This window comes from Dermochelys coriacea, chromosome 2 (genome assembly GCF_009764565.3).
Source record: "Dermochelys coriacea isolate rDerCor1 chromosome 2, rDerCor1.pri.v4, whole genome shotgun sequence".
NCBI lineage: Eukaryota > Metazoa > Chordata > Testudines > Dermochelyidae > Dermochelys > Dermochelys coriacea.
Genome location: NC_050069.1, coordinates 263462748 through 263482661, shown reverse-complemented (window position 1 = coordinate 263482661; position 19914 = coordinate 263462748). Strand labels below are relative to the sequence as shown.

The 19914-nt window shown below is 47.0% G+C and overlaps 1 protein-coding gene across 2 annotated transcripts in view; it reads right to left on the bottom strand.

The window, feature by feature from the left end:
• The window catches only part of ZBTB47 (zinc finger and BTB domain containing 47), a 54208-nt gene that overhangs the window by 13409 nt on the left and 20885 nt on the right, over positions 1-19914 (bottom strand). The window contains exons 3-4 of one of the 2 annotated variants that reach the window (XM_043509752.1): positions 11194-12574; positions 1856-2003 (exon numbers count right to left, since the gene is read on the bottom strand). In XM_043509752.1, coding sequence (XP_043365687.1) covers positions 1856-2003; positions 11194-12489 — 1444 coding nt within the window. In that variant the 5' untranslated portion in view covers positions 12490-12574. The remainder of the gene's footprint in view (positions 1-1855; positions 2004-11193; positions 12575-19914) is intronic. The other variant, XM_038392610.2, reaches the window with a different exon arrangement.

The following is a 19914-nucleotide window of genomic DNA, read 5'->3' as shown; positions in this document are numbered from 1 at the left end:
TAACCAACAGCCCTGAAAACCCTTCCTGGGATCTCAGAGTCCAGCTGGATTCTTTCCTTCTCATGCATATAACGAGCAGGCCAAATTTTGCCTGCTCTTATTCCTTTCAAGCCCCACTGTCCTCAATGACTGAAGAGCAGCCTTTGACCATGTAACTTAATTAACAATCCTGTTGATCATGCACAAGGAGGAAGAGACCCTAGCTCCCCCTCGCATAACTCTGTTGGCTCTGCAGGGCTAATAAGCACCAAAAGCTCATCCTGCCTCAATTTCCTCTGACTCTGATTGAGAGCCATTGGAAAGAAAGGTTCCCTTTTATATAGTCACTTTTCTGAGCAGACCCCCACTTAAATTCTGTCACAAGCCACTTGAGACCTGTGACAGATATTGCAACTACATGAAGCATCTTTGGGGCGGACATATTGTATTTTATGATTTAATCAGGAAAACCTCAAAAAGCCATTCTTTTGAGATGGACCAAACACTATGAACTATAGACTATTCATAGCCCTCTGCACAGATACAGGCAACGTGTATTTGAGTGTTCTTGGCCTGTTGAGTTTGTTTCCTGCAGAATATGGAATCACCAGAGAGTGATTTATGCAAAATCTCAAAGCTGGCTATGTAGATTCCTAGCCTTTGAAGCTTGAGCTCCTGGGGCACTGGGGGAGCAACTGATTTTACCTGTTTTCAGGAGGCTGGGAGACAAAGCAAGACTTTGGGTATAAAAGGTTGAGTTTAAAGAGGCTTTCTTTTGATTCAGCAGACAGACAGGATCTTTGGTCTTAGGGTGCCCCAAACCTGGTGGAAGGACTGGAAAAACTACCGCACCCTCCATGTGGAACACGGGTGATTCCTGGTATGTTTGGTGAGTGCTTAAATCTTTTTATTGTTTTGTATATGTTTTCTTGGTGATGCTTTTACCCTAAGAATAAATGTACTTTGCTTTGGAAGAGCTGTGTGGTCACCAGTAAAAAAAAACAAACAAAAACCGTCATTGTCTTTGGAGAGAAACTAAACAGTGGGGGACTCGGTGTTTGTCAGATCCGCTGGAGATATCATAAGGGGCTGTGTGCCAGGGGGCTGTGCAGCCATAAACCGCCAGTCAGAAGGGAGTGGGACAAGGGTTCCTGCCCAGAGACAGGTGATAACTGGAGGCCGGAGACCAGACTGGGCACTCCTGAAGTGGATCTCAGAGGGAAAGTACAGGTGCAGTTACCCTGAAAGTGTGACAACCTGCCAATGGTAAAGACTCACCATAAGAGTTGCTTTCTTTTAACACTAAATGAGGAACTTTATTAGCATAAGGAAAACAGCATTGTCTCTAAAACATCCGTCTCTCATCTCCTCCATAAACTAGTTCTGGAGAACACGTACATTTCATTTAGAGCAGGGCAGGGTGAAATTTTTTGGCCATTCTTTTTTTTCAAGCAAAAATGCAGGTTTGACAACACCCAAACGTTTCACGAATTCAGGTGTCAGTTTTGCTGAACTAATCATTTGAAAGCAATTCAGAAAAATGAAAACATTTTGTTTAGACATTTTTTAACCAAACCGTTTCAATGTTTTGTCTTGAAACAAATTTTATTTAAAAATTTCAAGTACATTAAGAATGGTCAGAATTGAAACGGTCTGATTTTGTCTAATGAAACATTTAATTCAACCGGAATCTATTTTTTCCCGACTTTTCAGAACTGCCACTGAACTGAAAAATCTGTCATTTGCCCAGCTCTAATTTCAGTTTTTTAAGAGATAAGTGGGAAAACTCTTCAGCGCAGTCTGAGGGCAGGGTTAAACTGCATCTCCATTAAGCGTGATGCCCCTGCAGCCCCAGCACAAACACCCATCCACTCACCAACCATGTGTTTCCGCACATGTGCCATGGTGTAGAATTTCTTCTCGCAGATTTCGCAGGAGAACTTCTTCTCCGCGTAGCCATGGACAATTTTATTGTGTTCGTGGAGAGACCAGAGTTTCTTAAACGCTTTCCCGCATGTCACACACTGCAAGGGAAGAAAGGAATAAGACAGGGGCTGAAATATGCCAGAAGGGGAAAATATACAGCCCCAGCTTACAAAATTAAACGTAGCATCATGGGACAAACTGTCGCCTTACAGTGGGTGGGTACAATAGGGGGTGCGGACAGAATTTTTTCACTCTATGCACCTCCCCTTGCACTCCTAACAATCGCACTCCTCTTGCCCACTTGTGTCATACAAGGTCAACCGCGCTCCAGCGGAGCAGGAGAGTGCATGGAAGAGCAACACCTCAGCCCAGCCGTTCTGCACCAGCCAATGGAGCTGGCTACCCCAATGGGGGCGATGTGGTTGTAGCAGAGCAGTTCGGGAAATGGGATAACCCCGGAACATTTTTGACAAAAATGAAAACAAACGAGTTTCTTGACATTGTCTCTCAGAAAACGGTGACCTTTGGCTGAAAAACCCAGAAGCATTCGTTCGGCTTGAGTGGAACATCCAATCTGCGATCAAAAAAGTTTTGATGGAAAATTCTTGACCAGCCCTCGTTTACATAGTGCAGCTGAGGCCCTGTGCTGTAGATCCAGATCCTGATGCATGAGGGCTGGATCCCAGGGAGTGGGACATGCGTGGTGGTGGGGCTGAGCATCTGCTGTTGTGTGGATCCTCCCTTTCCTCCCTTGGGCAGAGGACGCTACCGTCTTTACTTTAGCAAGCAGAGAGGCAAAGAGAGTTACGGTGAACTGACTAAGCAGCAGCAGCAGCATGTGGGTAGGGGGATGGATATCCTAGACCCCAGCAAGCCTGGGGTGTCTTTCTGAACGTAAGTCATAGGCTATGTGTCTTCAAACCATCAGCAATGCTGGGGGGCCATCGACCCAAAACCCAGTAGTGTTTGCAGGATTGATTAGGATCCCTCTGAGCTTCGCTTTCGATTCAAATGAACAGAAAGACTGAGCAAACCTCAGCCAGAACCTCCTAGCCTGGCCTGGCTCAGCCTTTCTTTCTCTTCAGCTTCAGGCTAGTGCCAGTTTCTTCCCTGGCTGTACATACTCTAGGGAGGGGGAAGGCAGAGGACGGAGAGAGCCTGGAGACACCCTTCCAGCTGCTAGCTGCACTACAGTGTGGAACTTGCACCAGGATCAGCTTGTCCTTGGGCACTAGATTCCCTGGGGCTGCCTGCCAGCTGGGGCTGGTGGTATCCCAGCTTGCAATGTGTTCAGCCAGTGCTAGTCTCCTGCTGCATGCAAGCTCATTGTATTCCCCTGAGGCCCTACCAGCTCCCATGCTGGCTCAGACCTAGCATGAAATCAGCAGCCATCCCAAAGGAGTCCAGCAAGACATCAGCATCAGCTGGGTGCAGAATCGCCAAGACCATGGATTCTCTGGGGCAGGGACTGTCTGTGTTACCTGCCTATACAGCACCTAACACAATGCGAGCCCTGATCCTTGACTGGGGTTCCAAGGCACTACCGTAATGTAACTAATAATGCTCAACCGCCTATAGCCTCGCAATCAGAGCCCAGCGCACGCTCAGGTGTCCTTCGCTGCCTTTCCAGCTAGCACCGGATCACGAAGAAGCCCACAAAGTCCTAAATCTGCCCCTTATCACACGCTGCCCTACAGGTTACAGCCCTCCTGCAGGAGCAGGCATTGCAGCTCCAGATTTCATTCGTTACGGGACTTGGCTGGAACTGACCTGTCAGGCCCCATGAGCGAGGCTTCGCCTTGGGCGAGGCTTCACCCCTGACGCTTTCATGGGGAGCCGTCACCACAAAGGGGAATGACAGTGTGAATGAGCAGCACCGTCGCTGAGGGCCAGAGCGAGCAGGGGAGGAGTTGATACAGTTTCACCAAACTCTTTCATGACAAGCCCCACTCATTGCGACAGGACACGCAGGGAGCACTTCGTCCTCACGCTGAATTGCAGCCTTCTCTGGGTCGGGGGATGAGATGTTCAACACAGTATAACACCAGAATACTGATCCCACTTGTCACTGCAGGAGGGATTTACTGAGGCTGAATATAGTTAGCTCAGGGGAATCTGACCAAAAAGCTGCCTTGGGATCATTAATGGCCAGTTGGCCACAGCTTCAGTTTTATGTCACATTCAGACGAGGGCCTCTCTTGGCACAATGCTTCTACTGCCATGCTTGGGCGCTGGCTCAGCACCAACCGCCCAGGGAAGAGTGCCCCTCTTGGATTACCACACCACTCCCTGCAACACCTCTGTCTCTTGGAGATCTGCTGCTGCTCAACAGGGAAGAGCAAAGATACGAGCTGCCCCATCGCAACAGCTGCTCAGGATGCTGCCCCCCTAGAGACACTAAGCCATGCACAGGCACATCACCTTGCTCCACCCTGCTCAGGAACGACGTGCGTTTCCCCACTAGCCCTACCCAATAGTCATTGGCTCGCAGAGACATAATCTGGCTCTAGCTCTCTCTGCTCTGCCTCCAGGCGATAAACTTTCCAGGGGAAAAGAGCTGCCCCTTGGAATAGGCAAGTCACAGGACTGCTAAGGAATCGCTGACTTCGGATGATCAAGCATCCCAATGTCCCTGTGCACATCTGTACCATGAAGGAGTTAGAGACAGGATAGTGCCGCTTGCTATAATCCCTTAGCAGTGTTTACCCAGCAGCAAGGATTTACTGAGACACAAGGACACAACACCCCTTCACATTTGACAGGCAGAAGGTATCTTTTATTGGCCTCCCAAGTCCCTCTCCTTTTGCTAATCCCCACCCCTGTCACGTCCCTAAACTTGTATCCGTCACATTCCCCGAGGAGACTGACTGCACATTTGGTTTCAAGACCCATTTAACAAACAGAACTCAACGCATGGCCAAAACTGCAGGGATTAATCCACTCTCTGCTTCTCACAGTGCCAGCTCAGTCGGCTTCCGCTGCCATGCCACCTCTGGCCGCCAGGGCTGGTGAGAACAGAAGCTAAACGGGGTTGGACGTGGCCAGCATTTGGATGGGAAACCTCCAAGGTCTGGAGACTGCCGAAAGACGTGTCAAAGTACTGACCCACCAAGGTAATCAAAGCCCCAGCAGAGGGGGAACATGGTGTAATTTGGATGCGGCTTGTAAAATCAAACATATGTGGTCACCGAAGACCCCAGAGCACTTTGTGTAATCACCAATGTGGTAAATCTAACATTCGGGCTTAACCCTAGTTTTGGCCATTTTATTCTGTCAATCCCAGTGTATCTGCATTCTCAGGGTGGAGAGAAAACTGTTCTCCCTTTACTGCCCAACTCGCTGCCCAGCCTCACTCGACATCCGTTAGTCATGGGTGTAAAATGTTGTGGAATCCATTCAGGGCTGGTATCAGATGTGTCTGCTGCTTCAGTTCCCCATATTTCTCCCTGGATCTTCAACAGGCCTGCACGCTACCAGAGTGCTTTCACAGCTTGTCTTCAGCATTCAGCGCTCTGGCCACAACGCGTAGCTCAGCCCTTTCCGAGAACAATCCTTCCTTCCCCTGCATTAGCTAGCAGCACTGTATACATTCAAAGCAAAGCTCCCACTGACTTCCGACTGGGAGTGCTCAGCACTTCGGTAAGTCATGCCCCAAGTGTCTCTAGGTGGACAACCCAGAAAGAAAGAACTAAAGACGACACAATGTCCACCTGGGAAGTTTGGTTTAAGTGACTTGCCCAGCATCATGTAGTAACTCAGTAGCAGAGACAGGGACTGATTCCAGTTCTTCAGAGCAGTATTTGCCTTAGCCACAAGACCCTCCTTTCTCTTCCTGCAGTCCCCTACCTCATTCACTACACAACTTCTGCAGCTTCTGGATGTCCCACAGAGAACAACCTCATTAACTACACAATCCCAGTTATGCTCTGAGCACTGTCCAACACATTCGTATTATTCAGAAAGCCATTTCTTGTTGAAAAAAAATGTCATCCACGTGTTTTCAACTAGCCCTACTCTCTAACCTCCTTTCTGTTAGATGTTTGTAATTTCCCCAACCTGGCACAATGTCACAGCACTCTTCATATTCCACAATGTTATTTCCCCTCAACCCACAGATCAAAGAACTGAACGTCTCACTGCTGTACAAGCTTAGTATCACTGTCAGACACAGAAAGAACATAAATTCGCTCAAAATACTTATTTTATCACAAAAACTTCTATAGATTTTCACTAAGATTTTAAAAAAAATGGCTCAACTGTACAAGAAAACAGTACCAGGCAAAATCCTTCACATGCACAATTGTATGTAGATTTATAAAATAGATTAGTTTAAATTCAAACTAATCAAAATATTTGCCTGAAAATTCTCAGAAAAGTGGTAATTTTGGTTGAAGTCCAGCACTCAAAAGTTAGGAAATGCCAGAATTAAGGTTGTCTGTACAATTTTAATTCTGTTCCTTTGTGCGTATGCATTATGATACAATCTTTAATTACATGATCATCTACCATTTTTTCCACGGGACTTCTGCCTTATTGAGTACATCTATACTGGAACAAAAGACCAGCAGCATGGCCGCTGCTGGCCCGTGTCAGGTGACTCATGCTCAGGGCTCAGGCTGTGGGGCAAAAATTGCTGTGTAGACATTCCAGTTCAGGCTGGAGTCTGGACTCTGGGAATCTTCCTCTCGTAGGGTCCCAGAGCTCAGGCTCCAGCCTGAGCCCAAATGTCAACACTGCAATTTTACAGCCCTGCTGCCCAAGCCCTACGAGCCTGAGTCAGCTGACACAGGCCAGCTACGGTGTTTAATTGCAGTGTAGACTCACCCATGGTTACAATATTAAGGCAGTTGAATGCTGCCCTGGAAATTGGATTCTATCCCTGCACAGTTCCTATCTGATGCTGAAGAAATCACTTCAATCAAACTTTTCACAGGCAGTCACTAATTGTGTGTCCTCATTTCCTGGGTGTCATCTTCAGATTGGCAGAAGTGTTGAGCACTCACAGTTGCCAGTGAAGTCAATGGGAGCTGTGCCCTGAACACATAAATTGCTATTTAATGCAAACTACTCTGAAAAATCAGGTCCTACCTGCCTCAAACTGGTTGCCCAAAATCACTGAAAACTTTTAACCTTAATCTCGCTCTGCCTTAATGCCCCATCTGTAAAATGGGAATAATACCATCCCTTCACCTCCCAGGGGTGATGGGAAGATAGACTGTTGACTGTCTGTGAAGCACTTGGATAGACAGTGATGCAGGCCACAGAAAAGCCCATAAGGGCATTAATGATTTCATCTTCATAGCAGGGTTTGAATAGTGTAAGTAAAATAATACAGGGGTGCATGCTGAACAATGAGGAGAAAACCAAATATTGAATAACTATCCTGTGCACGGAATGAGGCAAAGGTCCTGTGGGAAAAAAACGGTATCTGATCATCTAAAAAGATTGTACCAAAGCGCATACATTCTGACATTTTTGAATGATGGAGATTGCAACTGTTATATTTTAATATTAATATTTTAATTAATAAATTAATGCAATATTAATATTTTAGGTTTTTGTGTGTATAATTCATACAGTACACAGAAATTTACATTCTGCTTTAAGTTCAGTTTCAGGACCTTAGGACCAGGTTCGGATATTCGAACTCACATTGAGCAGTGCCTTACTCCACGAGTGGATGCAAATGGGTGTGAACCTTAGCTGGTGGAGCTGATGTAGCTATTGACTTCAATGGAGCTATGCTGACTTACAAAAGGTGACGATCTGGCCTGCTGACTTCAATAGGAATGCTTGGGATAAAGTACGCTTCAACCTGAGTAAGGATACCAGAACGTGGCCCATAACTAGGGCTCTGTGTCTGTCATGGAGGTTGCGGAAGTCACAGATTCTGTGACTTTTTGCGACCTCTGTGACTTCTGTCAAGGCCAGTGTGGCTGAACCCAAGCAGCTGGCTCCGGGGACCACCTGAGCAGCGATCTCCAGGGTGGCCAGAGCAGCGTTACTCCGGCAGCCCCCGGCCACTGGTGTCATGGCTGGCCCCGCCTCTCCCCCCAGCAGCAACTCCCCGGCGTGCCCCCCCCCGCCAAGATTTAGTCAGGGATATTTATAGTATAAGTCATGGACAGGTCAGGGGCGTGAATTTTTGTTTATTGCCTATGACCTGTCCATGATTTTATAAAAATACCTGTGACTAAATCGCAGCCTTACCCATAACTATGGACCATTTATTTTTTCTCCTTCTGATGGGGCTTCTCCATTGCGGGAGGTTCGCAACCGTGGTGGGCCTATACTAAGCCTCCCTATTTCCCCCAGAAATATCGACACAAGAAGTTGGTTATAAGCAATGTTATTTATGCTTAGAGTGAACCTATCTTATTTGAAGCCTTCTGCGCTCCTATACTTCCTGCGTCTTTTACGCCAAGTCCTTATCCCTCAGTATTCCTCACACGTGGGTAGTGGAAGGGCAAGAGTTTGAATTTTAGGCGGCTTCACCAACCTGATGGCCCATAGCTATAGTTTTAGGGATAACCCACACAAAATCAGACCTGGATTAATTTAAAAATAAATCACTCAAGCACTGGAAGAATAACATGGGACTGTCTAGGGTTTTCATATATATTTAAAAAATGACATTTGTATGATGCTGTCAGTTCAACATGGATTAGAAGATTCATTGGAGAATTTTTTAAAAATGCACACTTTTACTGCTTAACCAATGAAGCGGCAGCATTCAGTATTATTAAACTTTTCCTGGATTCTGATTGATTCATGTCACTTGTTACGTACCAATGTAGCAGCCAGCCAATAAATTACTCTTAAAGAAGAAAGAAAAAGAGGACTTGTGGCACCTTAGAGACTAACAAATTTATTTCAGCATAAACTTGAGCTGTAGCTCACGAAAGCTTATGCTCAAATAAATGTGTTAGTCTCTAAGGTGCCACAAGTCCTTCTTTTCTTTTTGTGAATACAGACTAATACGGTTTCTACTCTGAAACCTGTCTTAAAGAACACTTGGTCTATATTAGAAAAGTTGCATTGGTTTAACTGAATCTATTTTAAGAATCCATTAAATCTAGTTAAATTGTTACAAACCTCTAAAGCAGACATACTTAAAGCGATTTAAGCAAGGATTAAACTAGGTTAGCTGAATTCAGAAATGAGTCGACACAAAAGCTAAACCGATGTACAGCAAGAATTAAAGCTGTTTTATCTCACGCAGCAAATTTCCAAATTAAGCTAAATCAATTTAAGACAGGGTTAAATTGGCTGAAGTGTGTCTGTGTTAGGAGTTTGTATCTAACTGGATGGATTGACTGATTTTTAAAATCAATTTGAATAAACTGGTGCAATGTTTCTACTATAGGCAAGGCCTAAGTACATGTATAAAAATGACAAGAAACGTTAGATAAGTACTTATATACAGTAGCATCATGGATTATCTGAACTGATTGAGTGACACTGCATGTATTTGGGTAAATTGGGAGGGAATATCGGAAACAGACCTGCTAGCAGTTCCTTGGATCAGGCATTTGGATACAAGGGTTGTGCTGGGTGTGTGTTGGGAGGGGGCTGTGCTTTGTTTGTGGGGTTATGCTATGTGTGTGTGTATACATGTACGTATACACAAAGAAATCAGCTTTACTTTTTCCTCATATCTACATATTAAAGAACCCTGATAAAATCCTTGGACATTATTGCTCGAGGTTCCAGTTGTACCAGACAAACCCATTGCTGCTCAGACACTCACACTGGTAGATAAGGAATTTCCTTGTGTCTCAGTGTAACGCACTGGGGGCCAGGGGGCAGTGACTGCAGAACAGGAGAGAAATGCTTGAGTGGTTTGGGGTAACAGAAACCCAGCATTTTCCTTGATTCCCTGTTGCTCATATTTCACGTTTACACAATAACAGGAGGATGTACACCACTGTCCACTCGCTGCAGTGCTGCAATTTAGTTTCTTTCCAGCAATTGGCACTGCAGTTCTACAACTGACATTTGTTAACACCCTAAAGCAGTGGCTCTCAACCTTTCCAGTCTATTATCCCCCTTTCAGGAGCCTGATTTGTCATGCGTACCACAAGTTTCACCTCACTTTAAAACTATTTGCTTACAAAATCAGACATAAAAATACAAAAGCGTAACAGCACACTATTACTGAAAAATTGCTTACTCTCTAATTTTTATCATATCATTATAAAATAAATCAATTGGAATATAAATATTACTTACATGTCAGTGTATACTATATAGAGCAGTATAAATAGGTTATTGTCTGTATGAAATTTTAGTTTGTATTGACTTCGGTAGTGCTTTTTATGTAGCCTGTTGTAAAACTAGGCAAATGTCTAGATGAGTTGATGTACCCCCTGGAAGACCACTGGGTACCCCCAGGGTACGTGTACTCCTGGTTGAGAACCACTGCCCTAAAGTAAGAAAGCTCCCATGGGTCTGATATCAGAGAGGTGGGATGTTTTCTGGTGTCAGAGCTATGTACCTGCAATGCCACGGTTAACACGGGCTTCAAACACATTGGCGCCAGCCATTCATCACAGCCTTACGTCTCCTAACTTTCTATGCCATATTCTCTCTGTGCCCACAGCCCACGCTCCATAAGGTGCCACACCAGTGCTCTCTGACACTAAGCCAATCCTTTAATCCTCATTATGAGTCCCTTTAACAGCATTTCAGAGCATGTAGCTTCCAGGATCCTTTCAATTCCCTATCCGCTACCCTCACCCCCATGTTTATATTTTTATTCCTGCCACTCAAAGACCCTGTTATTTAGGGACAGCCCCACCCCCCAGCTCCCCAAGTCTTTCAGTCAGGAAAACTGGACAGAGCCCCACCTCTGCCTTGTTTAAAATACAAAGCTCTCCAGCAATTGCTCAGAAGGCTATAGTAACCCCACAGGACACAGAAGTATCCTGGGCCACACCTCTACTATACCTCAGTATTTTTGTTCCTGTTATAAGGTGGTCAGAGCCATGCAGTGTAGATCACTTATTGCCTCTCCTCCTCACCCACTAGGAATCGGGCTGTGCTGGGTAACTGGGAGCCAAAGTAAGATCTGGTACCACTCGAGGCCCAGGACAACACACACAGACCCCTCTGCCATAAGGAGCACCAGCCGCAATCTCAGAGTACTTGGAGCATCACTTGAGGCTCTGTTGGGAGAGTACCATGCCCAGTTCCCGCATACCTCTGGCATGTCACCAGGCAGTGGCACAGAGCGCCCAGGCCCCTCTGCAGCGCTCTGGGGCCAGGCGGGGCATGACGGCGGCTCACCTGGATGTTCTTCTCGCAGTCCGTCTGGTGGTGCAGCAGGAGCTCGCTCTCCAACAGGAAGCGCTTGCCACACTTGTCGCAGATCTGCATGCGGCTGTGGGTGACATTCATGTGCTTCTCCAAGTACCAGCGGTTGTTGAAGACGCGGGGGCACTTCTTGCAGGGGTATTGCTGCTTCTCCTCCAGCTTGACTTTTGGGCCCAGCCCATCCTGCTCCTTTTTCCTCTTCCTACCACGCTGGCCCTCCTCTTCCTCCACCACCTTGGCTAGATCCTGGGACCTGGTGGACATGGTGGACTTGGTGGCCTTGGACGACCTGCTCCCCCTGCGGGGCTGCCCAGATTTTTCCCTTTTCACTTCAGACACCTCTTCGTCGTCCTCCTCTTCCTCCTCCTCCTCCTCGGTGGTCTCCTCCAGGTCTTCCTCTTCGCTGTGCTCCTCCTCTTCCTCCTCCCCCACCTCAGCATCCTCCTCCTCCTCCCCCACTTCCTCATTCTCCTCCTCCCCTTCCTCCTCGGTGTCACGTCCATCCCCGTCTGGTCGGGTGATCATGGCGGCAGCTTCATTGGCGGTGGGCTTCCCTTCCGTCCCCTTGGAGACATTGAGGGTTTGGTTGTTGAGGTTCACCTCCACAATGATCTGCTCCCGATTGTAAGAGCCCTGGCTGTCCAGATCCTCCTCTGACTCCCCACCCTCTATTTTACACATGCTGGCCAGGCCACCGTCCTTCTCCTCCTTGTAATACTGCTTGGCAGCCACGGTTGGGAGGTGCTGGTTGCCGCCTCCACCCACCCTGTCCTCTACTCGCACCGAGTAGGGATCAGTACCTTCTCGGGCGTAGATCTTGGGATGCGGAGAGTCCACCTCTTGCTTAATCTCGCAGTAGTACGGCGGGGGGACGGCGTTGCCGCAGGCATCGGGGGGCAGGGCCATGTTACTGGCCATGGCCAGGCTGAGGGACCTGGTGTTGATGAGCTCCTGGCAGGACGAGGCAATGTTGTTCATCTGCAGCACGGCGGCGGCGTTCAGGACGTCCTGCACATTGCAGGCATTCACCAGCAGCTTGGAGGTGTAGATGAAGTTGAGGATCTGCTGGAGGCCTTGGGAAGTCAAGGCCTCCAGGGAGAGCTCTACCCGCTGCAGCTGTTTGTTCTGGGTGAAGAGAGAGTGGAAGAACTGGCTGTAGGCGGCAAGGACCCCCTTGTGGGCAGGGAAGATGCTCTTCTGCTGAACTAGGACGATGTCCACGTCGCACAGGTCTGGCTGAAACAGGCGCTGCTCGTTCAGTCTGTCCATCAAACACGTGAAGTGGAGGGCTACATCCTCCACCAGAGAGTATTCAGCGGAAGGGTAGTCAGTTGTCTTTTCAACTATCAGCTGCAGGGAGAGAGAAGAAAGGAGATGCAAGAATTCAAGATTGAAAAAACCTTTTCCTTTAAATGATCCCTCCTGTCCCTCCCCACAACAGAAGCTAGATGCCAAGGGAGGCAGCTTAACCTAGTAGTCAGACCACCACACTGATAACGAATACACCTGGCTCTACTCCGTGACTGATAACTTCTCCGTAACATGGCCCTGGGCTCCACCACCTCCCCCATCTGTCCCCTCGCAATTGTGAAGAGGGAATAATAATATCTGCCCACTTCCATAAAGTGCTTTGAGATCCCTGGATGACAAGCACATTGCAAGTGTCAGGCTTTATTATTATCTGCTGAGGTGGGTCTTTGACCTGAGAGAATGGGTTGTCCCCATCTCCTTACCCACCCACCCTGCTCTGGTTATCTGTGCAGTCTGAACTTGGGACCTCCAGATTCAAAAGCACAAAGCTCTACTGCCTGAGCTGAAAGCCCAGGTCCATAAATGCAATAGCGGACTCAAACCTCCTTACAAGGTCCAGTCACTAGAGGGAGACAAAACCTCAGGTTGATGTTAATATGAGTTCTTTTAGGAATTTGGCTACACAGTCTCATCCACAGGGTGAAAGGGGAGTTCAGGCCAGTTCAACCCTTCGTCCGTCTGTGGAAACTGTCAACAATTTGTGACAAATGCAATTTGTGGCTCAATGGATGCCTGTTCCCTGGGAACTGAATTAAGAACACCAAACCTACGCCACCATGAATGGCGAAACGCCCTCCCCACCCTCACCCCATCAACTTTCAGTCATTACCATTCCAACACAGCACTGAACAGGCTTAAATGATCATTTGAAATGGAGACGAAGGCGCACCGGAGCCACTAAGCAAAGGACAAAGTCACTTGGACTATGACTGCAGAAATGTGGCTAGAGCTGCCTGGTCCAGAAATGGATCAGAATGCCCCCAACTGGTGAGGGGGATTTGGGTTCGGATTGAGGTCCATCTCCACTACAGCACATTAAATACTGGTATCTTCATCCCTGATATGCCCCAAATGCCCAGAAGGAATGGGCCCAATTCCCAGTTGCTCCCTTGCGGCACTTGAGGGAGGGACAGAGAATGCAGATAGGGGATAAAGAGGACTTTAAGCTACCTTTGCACTCCCCATTATGGCTGGTCTACGTTTTTCATTCAAAATCTTTTTTCCCCCTCCTATGAAAAATGGTTTTGTTGTCAACACGGAAACCTCCATGGGATGTATCGGTTGCCAACAACATTCTTCAGCTTCTCAAATGTCAAAACAAAACCTGAAAGTTTTCAGCCCCAAAATCAAAATATTTCTGTAAAACATCTGAAAACAAAACAAAAAAATCCAGATTTTGGCCAAAAAATTAGGATTTTTCAGTTTTTTGATGAAAATTTGGGGAAAAAGTTCTTTTGCAGAAAAATTTCAATGAAAAAAACGAAACAAGAGTTATTTTCATCATAATTTTTGCAGAAACAAAAGACCATTTCCCAACCGGCTCTGCTGCCTGTGTTGTGGGGCTGTTCAGGGACCTGCCGAGCTCCCACCATACGGCAGAGCAGCCTCGGGGCCGTACAGAAAACAGAACAGTCTTGGGACAGTGCTATCTGACCACGCCTCCAATCTGTTTCCTAGTTAAGAGCTGGTCAGAAAATGGGCTTTTTTCAACAGAAAATTTTGACGAAAAAAAGAATGATTTTCTCCAAAACCCCAAATTTTCAACAGAAAAATTCGATTCCTTGGCAAAAAAGCAACAACTCAAAATATTTTAACCAAAAACAGAAATATTCCACTTTGGATACACTGCCCTGGTGCCTCATGGGAGTTGTAATTCAGGTACCGCATGCTCTTATTTCTCCTCTCTAGGCCGGCCTGTCTGGTCTAATGGTGAAGCACTGGAATGCGTTACCTAGGGAGGTGGTGGAATCTCCTTCCTTAGAGGTTTTTAAGTTCAGGCTTGACAAAGCCCTGGCTGGGATGATTTAGTTGGGGATTGGTCCTGCTTTGAGCAGGCAGTTGGACTAGACAACCTCCTGAGGTCCCTTCCAACCCTGATCTTCTATGATTCTATGATCTCCCATGATGCCACTTGTGGCTTTCAGTCAAAATATTTCAATTTTTGGGTCTGCAAGTTTTTGACCACCCCCACCCCCCAAAAAAAGTGTGTGTGTAGAAAGCAGACAGTTTCTGTGAAAAACTGAATTCAGCTGAAAACCCAGTTTTCAATCTAAACAGTTCTGATGGAAAATCTTCCACCAGCCCTGTCCTCCGATGCTGGGGCTGTGAGCTAGGCTGTCGGAGAGCTACTACATACCAGCCAGGCAGCCTCGCTGCACAGGAGAGCTTGTTCCAACCACTTTAAGGCTCCCTCTATGCTACTGGAGTGGCTTAAAGCATCCTTAGCATAAGTCAGGCCTGCTGTCATCAGAGCCCTTTACAGCTTTAGCCCCTTGATTCTTTGTTTCAGCTGATCAAAAATCCACCATAACAAAGTCATGAGATAAGAGCATGCCCAGGAGAATCTAGGCCTAGCTACTAGAGAGGCATGCATGCCGGATTGCTGGCCTCCCCCACCCCAACATGCAGCACTAACTAATCTCAGTTATTAGAACTGCTGTGCTTTTTATTCGCAAGCCATGCATTAACGATGCCTCCTAACAACTGCTCTGAGAAACGCAAGCAGCAATGGGCTCCCAGCAAAAGTAATTCCAGCCGTATCTGTGAGCGCCAATTACCTTCCAGGTTCTTGTGGTCCTGGCAGAGGGGCAATGGGGGAGAGATTTAGTCAGAATATGTAAGTAACCTAGAACTCTGGATGAAGATTTCAGATGCTAGAAAGATTAACCCTTTCCCTGCCCCAGGTACAAGGTATCACTAAGGCATTGATCTTGCTGGTACCCAAGTGCGTTGGGGGGGGGAAGGTGGGGAACAGCCCAAATACTCAATTCAATTAGGAACTGGTTACTTTAAGCCTAACAAAAATTTCTAACCTGGGTGGTCTGAAGTTAGGCACCTAAATTGTTATTGCAGACACTTGATTTTTTGAGATGATGAGGACTAAGTCACACACATGAGGAGCCGAGTCTCTGAAAATCAGGTGTCTAAATAAGAATTTAGGAACCTAACTTTGAATACCCAAATCTGAACATTTTGGGTAAAATTTGCAAAGGAGCCTATAAGTCCCACTTTCCAAAGTGATGCAGAAACCTAAGTCCCATAGACATTTTCAAATTTTACTCATTAGCCTTAGGACATATAAAGGAAACACACACACACATGTGCCACCTACTCACCCTGTGGAACTCACTGTTGCAGGAGAGCAAGTAAAATACTACAGCTAGTTTGTTTTAAGAAGGGCTAAGTCATTCTTATGACCCACAACTTTTACAAGCATGCAGGAGAAGATCAAGGTGATCAGATTTCATGCTTCAGAGTTGTCCACCTGGGTCAAGAAGAAAATGTTTCACCACCGCAGAGCACAGCATTGCACAGCTGGCTAGGTGCCTCATGCAGTGTTCTTGCTTTTGGAGAAGCACACAGCTCTACCTCATCCTTCACCACCTATGACCACATCACTGCCACCAAGACGGCCCAGTGCTCGGACAAAATCAGCTCATGGATGAAGAACAGCTGGCTGAAGCTGAACCCGAGCAAGACAGTGGTCATGCTGGTGGGCAGAGGAAAGCATTTTGAAGAGTCTGCTGCCAGCAAGGTGCCGTCTCCTTTGGTTAAAAGTACATCCCCACAATTGGTCAATTCAATCTATGGTTTAGGAGTACTCCTGAAATCCTTGCTGATGCTGAGCTCTCACAGAGCAGCATCCATGAGTAATGCTTTCAATCACTTCTGGTTGGCACTGAGACTCGGTCCTATCCTAGCAGATGATGACCTAGCCTCAGTTATTCATGCTTCCATCACCTCTCAGCTGGTCTATAGCAATGGGATATACCTCGGCATGAAAACTTCAGTGCTTAGGAAACTCCAAATAGTACAGAATGCTGCAACACAGACTACCATGAACCATCCAGCCTGTCCTCTGCTCTCTACACCAGAAAAGCAACTCAAGCTCAAAGTCTCTATCCTTATCTTCAAGGCGCTCAATGGCCTGGGCCCAGGATATCTAGAAGTCCGTCTAAAGCTCCACAATGAAGACCATAGTCGACAACGCTGCTCTTCTGGCATAATGGAACTCTCTACGATCAGGATAAAGCTTGTTTGCAGAAGACAGTTTTCTGAGGGGCTAGTTCGAGACTGTGAAATGAACTCCCACAGGACCTAAGGGCCGTTACAAACCTCACCATCTTCTGCTCCCAGTGTGAGGCACATTTCTTAGACCTGGCCTTCTCTAATATAAAACATAGAGCAACAGGTATTGATAGTAAAAAAAAAAAAAAAAATTACAAAAGCTGCATATGCTTCTCCCCCGGGGAGAGGCTGAGAGAACAAACAACATGTGGCAAATGTTAGTCGCTTAATGCACGACTGGAAGACATTCAGATACTACAGTGATGAGCGCAGTATAAGAACCTATGTAGAACAGAAAAGACTGAATGAACAGACACAGGGTAAGTGCCACCAGATCAAAACTGAGGCAAGTTGGCCATAATGCCAGGGGAGAACAAAACCAAACCACAAAGAGATCTAGAGGAAGCCAATGGCTCACATTCATGGTGGAAAGGCCAGAAGGGATCTTTGTGATCATCTAGGTTCACCTCCTGCATAACACAGGCCACCAAAGTTCGCCCAGTAATTCCTGAATCAAGCCTAGTAGCTGCTAAAGCATTACTTTTAGAGAGACCTCCTACCCGGATTTAAATCAAATAGTAATAATCCCCAGCGCTGACACAGTGCTTGTCATCAGTGGATCTCAAAGCCCTTTGCAAAGAAGATCAGTATCAATATCCCCCTTTTACAGATGGGGAAACTGAGACGGACGGAGGCAAAGTGACTTGCCCAAAGTCACTAGCAAGCCAGCCGCAGAGCCAGGAATAAAAACCCATGTCTCTTGATTCTCAGGTCAATGGTCTATCCACAAGGCAGCACTGACCAAGACTCCAAGTAGTAGATCATCCGCCATGACACCTGGTGAGCTCTTCTAAGAGCTAGGAGTTTTTCAGCCACTAGTTCAGTGACGCATCAATTGCATTGGGAGGCTAAAAGGAATTAAAATAAAACATCTCTCCATTGGAGAGCAGCACAGGATGTGGCCACATTCCCAGGTATATGGAATGCCCAGGTATGCAAGACCATCCCTGCAGAGAAAGGGTCATCCAAAGCACCGACCCTTGTCAGCAGTCATAGCAAAGCCTCCAAGAGCTGAATGGGCCCAGAGGACTGAACTCCCCTCCCGGCTCGTGAAAAGCCCCTGGCTTTTCGAGAGCATGTTGGCTGGCAGGGCAGCGTGGGTGCAGTTTGTTCTGCATTCCGCCATTCCTGGTCTGTGGCCAGCTGAAAGAACTCCCACTGCAGGGCCTTCCACACAGCTCCTGGAGGATACATTTATAAGCCAGGTTAGAAATGGTTCTGATGACGGACAGACGGGAATTTTTCCCCCCAACTCGTTAATCGCTTGAGCAGGGGGGCAGCGTGATTTTCCAGCTGTGAGAGCACAGCCCCTCCAGCTGGGAATTAATGGGTGTTATGTGGGTGTATGGAGAGGGGAGACCACATTTCACACAAACCTCGTCTGTTTCAGAAGCAGCTCTGAAGACCAAGGGCACAATTCTCATCTACACAATGCCCCCTTGGCCCCACACTGGCAGTGTAAACGGGGCCTTACAAGGAGAGTAAACTTACACCCACCTGAAGGCTCCTATACACTGCCAGAGTGGTGCCAAGGGGCATTGGCGTAAATGAGAATCGGGCCCCGAACGACTAGACAAGAGTGGCAGCATGCAAGTGCTATGTTCCTTCCTGCTCCACATGGGCTGTGGCACTTCGGGATCTGGGGGAAAGGCACCACCGGGCACACACTACACACATCTCACACTAAGTCTGGGGAAAGTCACAAGAGAGCCAGCGTGCCCTCGGCATCCATCACCGCAGGCTGCAGCAGGCACAGCGTTCCTGCTCAACCCAAGAGCTAGAATTTATAGTAAAAGTCCTGAGGGTCAATTTGGCTTCTTTCCTCAAACCACAAAAGGAACCAGATGAGCATGTAGGCTTGTAGTGATTTCAGCTGCTTCCCTCCCCTGCTACTACTTAGCATCTCTGAGCTTAGCACGATCAGAACCTCAGCGGCGCTCAGCGTTCCATACGACAAGCCAGCCTGCATCCTGCAGCGAAGTACTGCACCGTACACACACCCACACACAGACACACGTTACAGTGAGATAAACCCAAAGGCTGCAGACAAGAAACAATGATTGTCTAAAACACACACACACTTGGGGAGCTGGGGCTAGAACGCTGGTCCTACAGTTCTAGGGGATAAAAATTACAGGCCTTTATTACTTCAAAGCGCCCTTAGGTGACAATATATATCTATCTATCCATCCATGGCCAGTCTACATGGGAAAGTTTTTTCTATATAACCTAAGATGTGAATTTAACCAGAAATAGCCATCCTGGTGTAACCCCCTGCATGGGCATTCACTTATTCTGGTGTAAGAGTACCTTTTTTTTTTTTTTTTTTTTCCAGTTTAGCTCATGCTGCTTGGGACAGTGTGTAAGTTAAACTGAGAACAACTCTTTTATATAGCAGAATAATAGAGCAACTATACACTGGAGATGTTGTTCTATACCAGTATAATGATACCTGGATAACTGCTAAAACTTTCCCACATAGAAAAGCCCTTAGGCATTTATGCAGCTCTCATCATAGGGGAATCTGAGAACCTCGCACTATTTACTGTATTTCTGCTCACAACACCCCTGTAAGGTAGCGAATATGGAACTGCCCTGTGAGAATTTATTACTGCTGCATGTTGGGCCTGGCTATCAGGATGGTGTTTTCCGTGTTTGGGTTTAAGTACTTCTCACTCAGCCAAGAGTAGAGGGAAGATGGAGAGGATGACCTAGATAGCTACCAGCTGACACTGAAGACTGTTAAAGGGACAATGCAAGGACTATTCGTCCAGTGATGCTAGCTCAATCCCCCACTGAGCCTACCTGACTGGATGGACCAGCATGGGCCAAAGCTCACCAAGACTTGAATAAGCCTCCTGTAGGACAAAGAAGGCTGGCAAGATTTAACAGGACAGGCAGTGTCTTGGGGAGTGCAGGGGAAACCAGATGGCAACCAGCACCAGACCCAGGAACCCACTGGGCGTGTCTGGAGAATCTAGGCCATGCAGCCCTTCTGGGATGGTACATCTTTAGGTAAGATAGACATGTATATGC